Here is a 12,383-nt window from a genome sequence, read left to right as displayed (position 1 = left end):
AAATTTGTTGTCTAGGTGGTCCTTTATAATATTAATTTCCTGGCCTGCTCGATTACTTCTAGTTAAACACGAGCAAACACAGAACCTTTGTCATTGCTAAATATTCAAGAAGGTGGTTTTTTTTGTGAAGCTTGAAGTGAAAATGATCCAAAAACTCTTCCAAATCACTTCATTCTCCTGGTCTTTTTCCCACCCCTGTAAAAGGTGGTCTCTTCATAAGGCAGTTCTTGCAATAAGTAAGTGTGTGTTCGTGTATCTCAAACGAAGTTTTGTGTGGCTTTTAAATTCTTTTTGTTTAGAAACCATCTTGCCTCTTTCAATTTTCAGTTTCTCTTCCCCTGCTTTTATTTGTATTTATATTAGGATATTTACATGAAAACAATACTATTTTTGTTTAGTTTTCTGCTCATCATGTAATATTCCCCACTTAAAGGCAATATTAAAGCTGTGGGCCCACGCCCATTAGCTAGAAAACACTTCACTTCTGAGGTATTCACTTTGCCATTTAAACTGTCACAGCAAGCAAACAATGGAGTTGTGCATAGCTATTTAGCCAGACTAAATTATCACCAGATAGAGCAGTAAATGGATGTTTCCTATCATAAATAGACAAAAAAAGCTTTATTGCAACAGAAGTGCTTTACCCTGGTTGAGTACATTTTTGGATCACAACTGTAATCGTTATCTGTGTTCAGTGAGGTACAGCTGACTCAGTTTTATGTAGAATTTTGGGGGGCAACCTTTAACCTCTTCAACATGCAGCTGAAACAAACATATCTTGTTACTCCATATCTGTGTGTGCTGTATATCAGAGTTGATTATAATTGAATTGTAAAAGGTGAGCACTTACAGATTTTCTGGATAGCTGAGATTTTTGGCAATGTATGCATTTAATGTAACGGTGTCTTGTTCTGCTATTTAAAAAAAAATTATATTGAAGGGGAAAAAGTATTCTAAAATTAATTTTTACCCCTCAAATGGTGGTATCTTAATCCTTTAATATGTTTAAAATGTGTGTAATGCACTGAAAAACCTTATAAAATTCATAAGTATTTATTTTTCTTGCTTAAGGGCTATTTTAAAATAAAATATATCGAAGATCTGGATGATTTGGGGAACTTGGAAATGGGATATATAACCTTCTTTTACTTTCATGTCACCAGTTTGACTTTGGTCCATACTGGTAGTGATCTGTCAGCAGTCTGGTATGCTGAAGGCTTGTCTATACATGGAGCAACAAAGAGTCCTGTGGCACCTTAAAGACTAACAGATGTATTGGAGCATAAGCTTTCGTGGGTGAATGCCCACTTCGTCAGACGCATGGGAATGTCATGCATCTGATGAAGTGGGCATTCACCCACGAAAGCTTATGCTCCAATACATCTGTTAGTCTTTAAGGTGCCACAGGATTCTTTGTTGCTTTTTACAGATCCAGACTAACACGGCTACCCCTCTGATTCTGTACATGGAGTTGTTCCTGATTAACTCCATGTGTGAACACGCTTATTCCAGAAAATATCAATACATGGAGTTACTTAGGATCAACTCCATGTATAGACAAGCCTTTAGTCTTGTTTCTAGTGGACAGATGTCCACTAGAACCATGCCCCCTCTCCCTCCACAACATTGCTAATTAGTCTCAACAAAGAACCTAATGATTGAATGAGTGAGTATGGAGTCTCTACTATCCTTTCCTAGAGATGTGGTCCGTCAGGGTGGAATGGAGAAGTTAACACATCTTGCAGTACATATCGCTTTGAGGTGATTTTGTCGTCATGGAAACAGAATGGTTTCTCTTACCCATATGCATCAAGTCCAGATATATTTAAAATACGAACATAAAGTATAAATTAATCACTTGCCAAAATTCTTGTTATGTAAACAAAAATAGCATCCAAAAGTGTTAAAAATATCTCCTGTTTCGCCTTTAAAAAAAAAAAAAAAAAAAAAAAAAAAAAATTCAGAAAGCAGGTTTTAGAAATCACTTCTAAATTATAGTGTCATAAAATTAGGTCATCCCATGCAGCTCCCTGTCATTACAGGCTTGTGAATTAAATCCTGTATGTTAAACAGTATTAAGCATGGGGGAGTTAAAAGAAGATGCAAAAGTCATCCAGGAACTTTTAAGATGATGGTGTAGTGAGGAGTGGCAAGTGAATTGTTTTCTAAAAATGACTAAGGTGGTCTGGGAACTTGTTCCTTAGCCAAGAAAGACAGCACATTTGTTCTCTTGCCATGTATCTGTACCATGTTATTTGGCATTATTTCTGTTTTTTTTCTTTCATATGCTTTTCCAGAAGAAAAACTACAAAATGAAAAAATTGCAAAAGAGATGAATGAATTCATTAATAAAGAGCAAAATAGCAATTCAGCACCACAGGAAGCGAAGGAAACGGAGGATGTGTTTAATGAAAAGAAAAGATCTCCAGGTGAAACTGCACCAGATATAGAACCCAAAAAAGAGGTTAAAGAAAAAGAGAGAACAGGAAGGAGTAGGTCAAGAAGTTCTAGTAGTGGTACCACTAGCAGCAACAGTAGAAGCAGTAGTAGCAGCAGTACTGTGTCTAGTACATCATATAGTACGAGCTCAGGTAGTAGCCGCAGTTCTTCACGGTCTTCCTCTCCTAAAAGGAAGAAGAGACGTAGTCACAGTAGATCTCCATCACATAAAATTAGGCGCAGTAGAAGTAGGAGTTATTCTCATAGAAATAGGAGAGAGAGGAGTAGAAGTAGGGAAAAGATAAGAGAAAGGAGACGGTCTAGTAGAAATAGCATGGACAAGGGGGAGAGACGAAAAAATCGTAGTCCTTCCCGGGAAAGAAGTTGGGAGAAGCGTAGAAGCAGTAGTCACTCAAGGGATAGGCGAGCTAGTCGTGCTAGTCGCAGCAGGAGTCGAGATAGGCGTAAAAGTGATGACCAGCATAGAAGTCTTAGTGGAAATAGGCACAAGCACAAGGGTGAAGGTAAAGATCAAGAGAGGAAAAGGGAACGAAGTAGGAGCATAGATAAAGATAGGAAAAAGAACAGAGAACGGGAGAGAGACCAGGAGAAAAGAAAAGAGAAGCAAAGAAAAGAAGAAAAAGACAGTAAGTCTGGCAATCATGATGACAGTAGGTTAAAGAGAAAAAGAGATAGTGAAAGAGCTCTCTCTCGCAGCAATTCAATGTCTGCTAAAATTTTAAGACAGGATTCTAGACAGGAAAGCAAAAAAAGTTCTACCAAAGATAGTAAAAGACATTCAGGCTCTGAATCTAGTGTCAGGAGCAGTTCTGAATCACCAGGAAGCAGCAAAGAAAAGAAGGCTAAGAAATCAAAGCATAGTCGGTCACGATCCATGGAGAAATCTCAAAGGTCTGGTAAGAAGGCAAGCCGCAAACACAAGTCTAAGTCACGATCAAGGTAGTATACTTTTTAAGTATTTTGTCTGATTATTTTTTTTTTTTACTATTCGTCTTCCTGTGTACAACATATAAAAGTATTTTTTTAAATAAAATTCGGTATTTGTTGATTGTTGTCTTGGGCAAAAGTAATTTTGGGAAGTCTTTTAAAATTACTAATTGTTAAGCCTGAAGTATGTGTGGTTTTGGGGCGGAGTGTCTTTCCCCATTAACTTTTTCCCCTTTCCCTTTATTTTTCAGGTCAACCACCCCTCCTCGTCGTAAACGCTGAGGAACGATGTGGCACCAGTGATATGACATTAAAAAATTCCATGAGTTTTAAGGGCTTGTCTCATTATAGAGGCACATTGTGGCTGTGTAGGTGAAACCAGAATCCTTTTTTAAACTGTAAATAGGTGTATTTTTTTCCAAATGCTGCTCAGTTAAATAATAGGATTTCTTTGTATTGCAATTTTTTCAGAAACAGTAGTGCTTAATAAGAATATAAAACATGCCATTCTCTTTCAGCTGTAATGTTCTTAAAATTACTATTGAATGTACTGTGATGTCAATAAAGCTCTTTAGTTCATTTTTGTTTAAAATTCTTGCACCTTAATTTTACGTATTAAAATATAGATAGTACTTTTTTTAAAAGGCAGCTGTACTTTGAAAAAAGTTTTTAACATCTATCGTTTTTCAAACTATGTGAGGTTTTTTGTTTTTGTTTTGGTCCAGGGATTTGTTAAGATTAATCAATTGGGTGGGGGTTGGGGAGAAAAAGGAATAGACTTCTAATTATTTTTTTCTTTAGATGAAAATGTCTTAACCTTTTTACAGTTCTCCTTCTTTTTTGGACTATCAAGTAACATATGCTGTGTGTGTAAAATATGGATCATTCTGTAATATGAGATATGCTAAACCCAACCGAGCACCATTAGGAATATGTGCAAGTAACTGATCATGTGCACCATGAATGTTCAGCTTTGGAACTATATTCCTCAATCAACCACTTCTATTTTGAGTTCAAATGCTACTTAATACTGGTTGGAATATAGAATAATGGATAATACGCTGCTCTCAATAGACTATCAGTTCTCTTAAGAAGTGAGAATTTTGTGAAGAGTTGGTTATCTTGACAGTTTAGACATTTGGGAATGCGTAGATTTTTATTTTTTATTTATTTTTTCCAATCAGCTACAATTAAGTTTAAGATACACTACTGTGGAATACAGCTTCCGTGATGCACTGCATTTGGTTTTCAGTCCAGATCTTATATTATCTGTTCAGTTAAAAAAAAAAAAAAAAAAAGTATGAAAGGTTTATACAGGTCTGTCGCATATTACGCACATTTAACATGCGCAATTTCAGCTTTGCGCGGTCAGGGGGTGGAAGTGCGGGCGATTCCACCAGCATGAGACGCGAATCTGCTGTTCCCACTAAAATATTTTTTGGGGGGGACTTGACAGCAACAGCATGTCTTTAGGCCTGTGATAAGGTTCTCCCCTATAATAACCCTGGAGGGTTGGCAAAAAAAAAAAAAAAAGTTGTGTCTGCCCCAGAGTGAGTGTGAGATGGGAGAAGCAAATCTGCTGTTCCCACTACAGTACTGCTGTTCCCACTACAGTACTCAGTCCCCCTGTGCCTCTCACTGTGCGCATCTCGCTGTGCTGAGTGAGATTCTACTGTGCCTATACTGTTTAAAGAGACAGTATGTATTTTTAGTACTGTATAACATGGCCCCTAAACGCAAGGCACCTACTTCATCTGGTGCTCAACTGAAGAAACAGCAATGTGTTCCAACGCTGGAGGAAAAACTGGCTGTGTTGGACTTATTGAGAGACGGTATGTCCATCGCCAACGTGGCGCGTAAATACGGCCGTAACGAATCTAGCATCCGTGCCATCAAGATTCGAGAGACAGAAATTCATCAAGCCGTGGCATCAAGTGCTCCAGTAACTGCTACGGTGACGAGCCAAGTGCGTGATAAGACTTTAGTGAAGACTGAAAAGGCATTAAACTTATGGCTGGAAGACATGAACCATAAACATGTGCCTATCAATGGCAACATGTTGCGAGAAAAGGCTCTTAGCATCTATGCGCTGTTCAAACCTCCCGCCGAAGAGAGACAGCCTTCTGATAAGAAGGAATTCAAAGCCAGCCAAGGTTGGCTTAACAGTTTTAGGAACCGCTTCAACCTCAAAAACGTGCAGACTACTGGTGAAGCTGCATCTGCCAACGAGGAGGCAGCAAAAGCCTACCCCGAACAATTAAAGAAAATCATAGAGGAAAGGGGCTATCTTCCAGAACAAGTTTTTAATGCTGACGAGACTGGGCTCTTCTGGGGGGGAAAAAAAAAGCCCACCTGCACTTACATTTCAAAATCAGAAAGACAAGCCCCTGGCTTCAAAGCAGCTAAAGACCGTGTGACTGTGTTGCTTTGTGGAAATGCGGCTGGGCCTTTAATAAAGCCGGGCTTGCTCTACAGGGCTGCAAATCCCCGTGCCCTAAAAGGCAAGAACAAAAATCTCCTGCCTGTGTTCTGGCAATCAAGGCTTGGGTGACGGCAGCATTATTTCTGGATTGATTCCACAAGTGTTTCATTCTGGAGGTCAAGCAGTACCTTGAAGAGAAAGGACTTGACTTTAAAGTGTTGCTGATCGTAGACAATGCTCCTGGCCACCCTGCGGCACTCCGGTTTGCGCATAACGATGTTGAAGTCGTCTTTCTCCCCCCCCAATACCACCTCCAACCTCTCGACCAAGGCATCATTAGCTGTTTCAAGGCCATGTACACGAGGCTTACATTCTCATGGATCCTTACCGCTATGGATGCTGATCCCAATGTTAATGTGATGGAGTGTTGGAAGGCCTTCAACATTGCTGATTGCATCACTTATATTAAACAGGCAATGGATGCAATCAAGCCTGAAACAGTCAATGCATGTTGGCAAAACCTGTGGGAAGACTGTGAATGATTTTAAGAGTTTCCCGACCATTGACAAAGAAGTGCAACTCATTGTTCAGGTGGCCAGGCAAGTGGGTAGAGATGGCTTCGTTGACATCCTCGAGGAAGAAATTGGGCAATTAATTGAGGGCCATAGAGAAACAGTGACTAACGAAGAGTTAGAGGAACTGATAAAATCATCTACAGAAGACGAAGATGATGACGAACAGGAAGAGCCAGCAACTTGGAATCTTCATACATTTTCTGAAGTGTTCCAAGCAGCGAAACACTTGAATGATTTAATTTCTGAATATGAGCCTTCTATGGAACGAAGCCTTAAAATCACATGTAGTATTACGGATGATTTGAGACCGTACCAAGAAATATTTGAGGAGCTCAAGAGACAACAGCGACAGTTGCCAATCACCATGTTTTTAAAGAAAAAACAACCAGCAGCAGCAGAGCCTACACAATCAACTTCTCGAGCTGAACCAGAGCTAACCACTTCGTCTACGACTCGCTGTCCGTCACCCAAGCCTGGCCCATCATCTCCTGGATCGACATCAAGCCCTGACGACTCAATAATAGTGTTGTCAGGGGAAGAGGAAGACTAATCATTGGAGTGTGTACAGTACAAGACTAGCAAGAATATCCAGGATGACTGGTGACTGTTCAGGTTTACCGTACTGCACTGTACTGTACTGTTTTCATTTTTTATTCTTTCATTCTTCTGTCTGTTAATAAAATACTTTAAAATTATATTTTGCATATGTAGTTTTTATTATATACTGTACTGTACATTGCTGTATACAATAGATAGTACTGTACAGGGTTGTATACACAAAATTGTACTTTATGGGTGATTTAAGGGATTTTCAAGGGTCATTTTGACTACACGGTTTTCGCTTTACGCGCTGACCGTGGAACGTAACCCCAGCGTAACATGAGACAGACCTGTATACTCTACCAACAATTGGAATTTTGTCACATCCTGTACTTATGGAAATTACATTATTTGACACAACTGCACTGATATTGGTAGTGACTTGCCAATAAAGAGAGCATACTACAGTACTGCTGTATTTAAAAATTCCATAGATCTAGCTAAATAGCATATACAGAACATCTATTACTAGCAGTACATTGGCATTAATTTTGTTACATTGTTGACATTCACGTACATTAAACTTCATCCTGTTTTATAAGAGAGTTCTCTTATGAGCATGTTTGGGAAGGGTAGATAAGAATGTCAAGTATAATTTCATAGATGGAGGAGACATGATCTTAAACAATTCTGTGGGTAAGTATATAATGGGGGGGTTGTATAAATAAAGAGAACTCTAAATTTGGATGCTCTATAATTTAGATGTGTGCAGGCTTCTGCCTGTTCTAAACAGACACAGATTAAAATAATTTTAAAAGATTTGTGCAGTAGGGAAAAGGAAACACCATTTTTAAGTGTATGGAGTAAGTGTTATGGGGTTTCTTTAAAACCCAAGTTCACAAATGAAGGCTGGGGTGGAATGAAAATAGTATCCTCCCTGTTAGGGCTTCCCCTCATCGTCCCTTGGTTATTGTCACGCAGACAAAAAGAAGACCAGAGTCTGAAGTGCAAGCAATGCAGTGTTTATTGGGGTTAATCAAGCAAGCATATCCATAGCTTTGTACACCAGTAGATATTTTTCCTCTCCTCTCCCCCCCCCCCCCCAGCTCTTTCTTAGCAGGCTCGATTATACCTGTAGTGCATGCCCCAGCACCACCCCTTACAATTTATGGTAATTTTCCGTTTTTGGAGGGTCGAGAGTCTGGGGCTTTGGTACCACCTCTTTTGTATCCCATGGGATGGGTAAGGAGTGAGGTTGTGTTTTGGCCAGGGTCACCATTTCTTTGGCTTTTTAGTGTTTCTTACGCCTCCTTTCCCTCCCCCCCAACCTTCCCTTGTCCCTCCCAACTGGTTGCTTGACCTTGCCTTGAGGTAGAAGTCAAAACAGTCATATATTAAACTCCCACTAAAACCAGCAACACTTTAACTCTCTTCCTTATCTTTTTTCTTCGTGCTATAAACCCCTTCTGGTTGTGGGCAGATGCAACAGAGAGTGTCTTTGTTCACAGGTTAGTAAGAATATTATAAGTCAAACGGGCAAAGAAAACCCAAAATTCTATCTCAGGCAAATATACAGGCCTGAACGCTATGTTAGCATCACTAACACTGTCAGGCTGTGTATATGTGAAGATAAGTGAAATAGCACAGTTGGTAAACTTCTGAAGGGTGGGAGACAGTTGGGGACTTAAACTGTTGTCTGAAAACTCAAACTGGATGCAGATGGATGAATCAGTCAGATGTAGTCAAACAAAGGACATTGCTAATGTTACAGATTTTTATGTACTGAGGTTTTGCAAATTTTCTGGTATATGGTTTAGTAACTTCCTGTTCTGGGAGATTATACTACACCTCTACCCCGATACAAAGCTGTCCTTGGGAGCCAAAAAATCTTACCGTGTTATAGGTGAAACCGCGTTATATCGAACTTGCTTTGATCCACCGGAGTGCGCAGCCCTGCCCCCCCGGAGCACTGCTTTACCCATTTTATCCGAATTCATGTTATATCGGGTTGCGTTATATCGGGGTAGAGGTGTACATTATAACCTTCTCTGGCTCTGAGGGACCTTTTCAAGGCTGCCACTTACTAGCTGTGTCTTATTTAAAATTATAGCATATAGAAGAAGAAAGACTGAATAGACCATCCATATAGATCTTACTCAGCTTAAGTGAAAATTTTGACCATTGTACTTTTTGTAAATAAATATTTTAATGCAGTAAATAAATATAAAAAAAGAATGACAACATAAGCACTAGTCCTTACGCCATAAAGGAGGTACCAGTAATTGGTTTTCTGGTGTAGTTCTAGACTATACATCCTAAACAAGTTGTCGTGAAAATGGAGGGCTAGCTCTTCTTCCAAATCTCCCATCTGCATTGTTCTTCGTCATCTTATGCAAACTAATTGCTGAAGTCTGAAACACAAAATTTTAATTCTCTTCAAGCATGAGATTCAGTGTTGAGTCCTGAGAAACCTTCCTGCATGTGAGCATAAAGGGCCTCCTTTCTATCTTTGAGCCAGGATTCTTTGACAGCTCTGCCGTGGAATCCTTCAGGTACATGGACTCCTCAAAGAGATTTTACCACTTTACTCTTACAGATTACTATCTTGGCCCTGTTGAGCATTATGAACCTACCGGGGGGAGGGATGGTACAGAAAGCCCGAAAACACTTCAAAGTGAAAAGGCCTCTTATATGTCCTCATCACTGAGACAAACTTCTGTGAGACCAGGGGCCTCTTAGCAGTTGTCCTCATCCAGCTTGTCTTTTGAAACTAAAACTAGCTTCCAGAGAGCCAACTTATTGAGACTCTGACTACACAACCCTCCTCTCTCACAAATCATTTCTATTATAATTGGCATCATGATGATGAGGGAGGAAATAAATTACTTACAAATTAAATTACCAGAGTTTCTTCTAACCAGGGAAGAGAGCAGAAGACTCCATGATGTTTACCATGGACCTCCATGCATATTTAGACTGCTGAAGGAAGCTCCTAAATATTAGTGATTGCAGCTACAGAGACCATTAAGGTATACAGATAATCTGAGAATGAAGAATCCATGGGCACGACTATCTGAGGAGGCCTACAACCAACCTTGTCCTTGAATGATTCTGTGGCTAAACCCTTAATTTCTGCACCTGCTTCAAGAGTTTCAATTCAGGCATAGAGCCAGCAGATGTCTGACCCCTGCATCCATCTCACCTCCGGTAGAACTGACTATATTAGGTTTCACAGAATGGTTTTAAATAGTTTATGTGCATCCTATCCCAAGCTCACCAATAGACCCAGTAGTTGATTGAAGAGCTAGAAGACAAAAATGCCTAGGCCTGATCAGGAAATCATACTTATTGGGCAAGTCATGGGCTAAATAGCCAATTACTGAAATACAAGCCATAACACATTCCTACTAAGAGGACAGAGCAGCATTCTCTTTTAAATTCAGGGGTGTGGAGGAGTGGAGTAGCCAAAGCTGCTGATGCTTTTCCAGCGAGGATTAGCAAGCAGCATGTTTACCCATATGAAGAAGAGGAAGGAAAAGTCCAGAATTAATTTGAGTGAACCCAAAATATGTTATGGGAGGAAGTGTCAATACTGATTTATTTAGGGCGTGGAAGCTGATTTATTAGTGAGGCAGTGAACATGCAGCAATACAAATGTAAACCTAGCACCAGAGGACTTTTCGTTTGAACTAGTAGAAACAGGTGAATGTCAACAAATTTTTTCAAGCCTTGCTACTGGTAGTGGACTAGTACTTACCACCTAGATTTATGTTGGATGAGCCTGCTGCATGGTTTTCTGGCTTTCTAGCATTTGCATTGTTACAAGGAAATGCACTTGAACATTACATGACTTTTTTTAAAATTTCATCAGCAAAATGAATAGAAAGTGGTACAAGAGTATCGTAGAGAGGCCTGTTTCAGTTCCCCATGTTTAAGCACTGTAAGGCTTCTCTCAAATGAAGGCTTTTTTGGTTTTATGAAAGGGTTGGTTCTACTGCTCTCTTTTCCTCATTTTATTTTTTTCCTCTTTTTACTGTACAAAGGCATTTTCTCAGGCATTTTCTCAAATGGAGCACTCTTAAGGACTGCAGCTACTGTCTCTCTTTTTGTCCTGTCTCTGTCCTCTTTGTGTAGATAGAATTCACTGTGGCTATTGGTGTGTCCCTTTTATCTCCAAAAATGTAGTAAGGAAGCACTTAATTTTTATGCATTAGTCCCAAACCCTTTGTTAGAACCTATAGCATATTCCTGATGCACATTGTCAAATGAAATTGCCTTAGTCACAATTTTAACATAACATAAGACAGCTTTTAGTGGTCCACCTATTAATTTAGGTAGCCTACATCATCTTAGTGCAGAAACAGTGTTGGATGTAAAAGTTAAGAAATGCATCTCTTTTAGTTTGCTGGAAAACTGGTAACAATTTTGTGTGTTTGCTTCTCCAAGAGGTAAAATATAATCCTGTGTGAGACCTTAGTGAGGTCCTAAACTGTGGCTACTGTACCCCTTACACGTTCCTTTGCACTTACAAGTAGCATTGAGGGTCTTAATTTTATACTCACTAGATTTAGAAAACACAGAATTGCTAGAAAGTCTCTGTCCCCAGAAGTTTGTTTCAAGTTTGTAACTTCAGTTACTTGTGGGAAATATTGTTTAAAATAATCCTGATTTTTACTTTCATTTTGATTAAATAAAATTCTAAACTCAGACTGATAAACCAATTTTGGGTGGAAGCCATGATGGATGGAGGCATTACACCAGCTCCTGGAAAATCATCGTGATCCTCAAAGCTGATTTGGGCACCTAGGTTCCCTGTACAATGAATGAGGAAAGATAGGTGCCTTAGAATGTGATCCACAAAAGCCAGCATGGTAGGCAGGGAGACACCTAAGCTAGCCAGTGGGAGAAGGTAACGAGCAATGTGTCCTAGGCACCTATCTTTGAGAGGGGAGGGACTTAAGTCTGGGCTGCAAGGTGACACATCTGCTTAGTGATCCCCAAACGGAGCCAGCCACATGGAGTCAGGTGGATTAGGGGCCTAAGGTATCTCTTAGTAGTTAGACACATGCCTTGCTCCACACAAAATGGTGAGAGGAGGTGCCCACCTTATTACTTCTAGCCCAGTGGTTACATAGCTCAGTGGTTGGAGCACTCACCTGAAAAGCAGGAAACCCTTATTCACATCCTTTCCCCCCTCTGGCAGAGAAGGGGGGGAATTGAACCTGTTTCTCCCACATCCCATGTGAATGCTCTAACCCCTGGGCTAAATGTAATAAGGTGGGCAACATCTTCTTAGGTGGCCAAATTTTGAATGGGACCTAATCCAGTCTGTGAGCACACCTACTGGATTGGGCCCTGAATGTGATTTAGGCATTCAGCTGCCTGTCTTCCTCTGGAGTGGTGAATTGCTCTGGGACCTACGCAGGAGTTAGGTGTGCAGCTGCCTAGATGGAGACAGC

At 40.0% G+C, this 12,383-nt stretch overlaps 1 protein-coding gene across 1 annotated transcript in view; it reads left to right on the top strand.

Moving 5' to 3' along the window:
* Positions 1-4,898, top strand: part of PNISR (PNN interacting serine and arginine rich protein) — a 29,111-nt gene extending 24,213 nt beyond the window's left edge. The window contains exons 11-12 of the mRNA XM_065400658.1: positions 2,298-3,399; positions 3,639-4,898. Of these exons, the coding sequence (XP_065256730.1) occupies positions 2,298-3,399; positions 3,639-3,669 (1,133 nt within the window). The 3' untranslated portion in view covers positions 3,670-4,898. The remainder of the gene's footprint in view (positions 1-2,297; positions 3,400-3,638) is intronic.
* The last annotated feature ends 7,485 nt before the right edge of the window (positions 4,899-12,383 follow it).

This window comes from Emys orbicularis, chromosome 3 (assembly GCF_028017835.1).
Source record: "Emys orbicularis isolate rEmyOrb1 chromosome 3, rEmyOrb1.hap1, whole genome shotgun sequence".
Classification (NCBI taxonomy): domain Eukaryota; kingdom Metazoa; phylum Chordata; order Testudines; family Emydidae; genus Emys; species Emys orbicularis.
The sequence above is the reverse complement of the archived record's forward strand: the minus strand, read 5'-3'. Positions and strand labels throughout refer to the sequence as shown.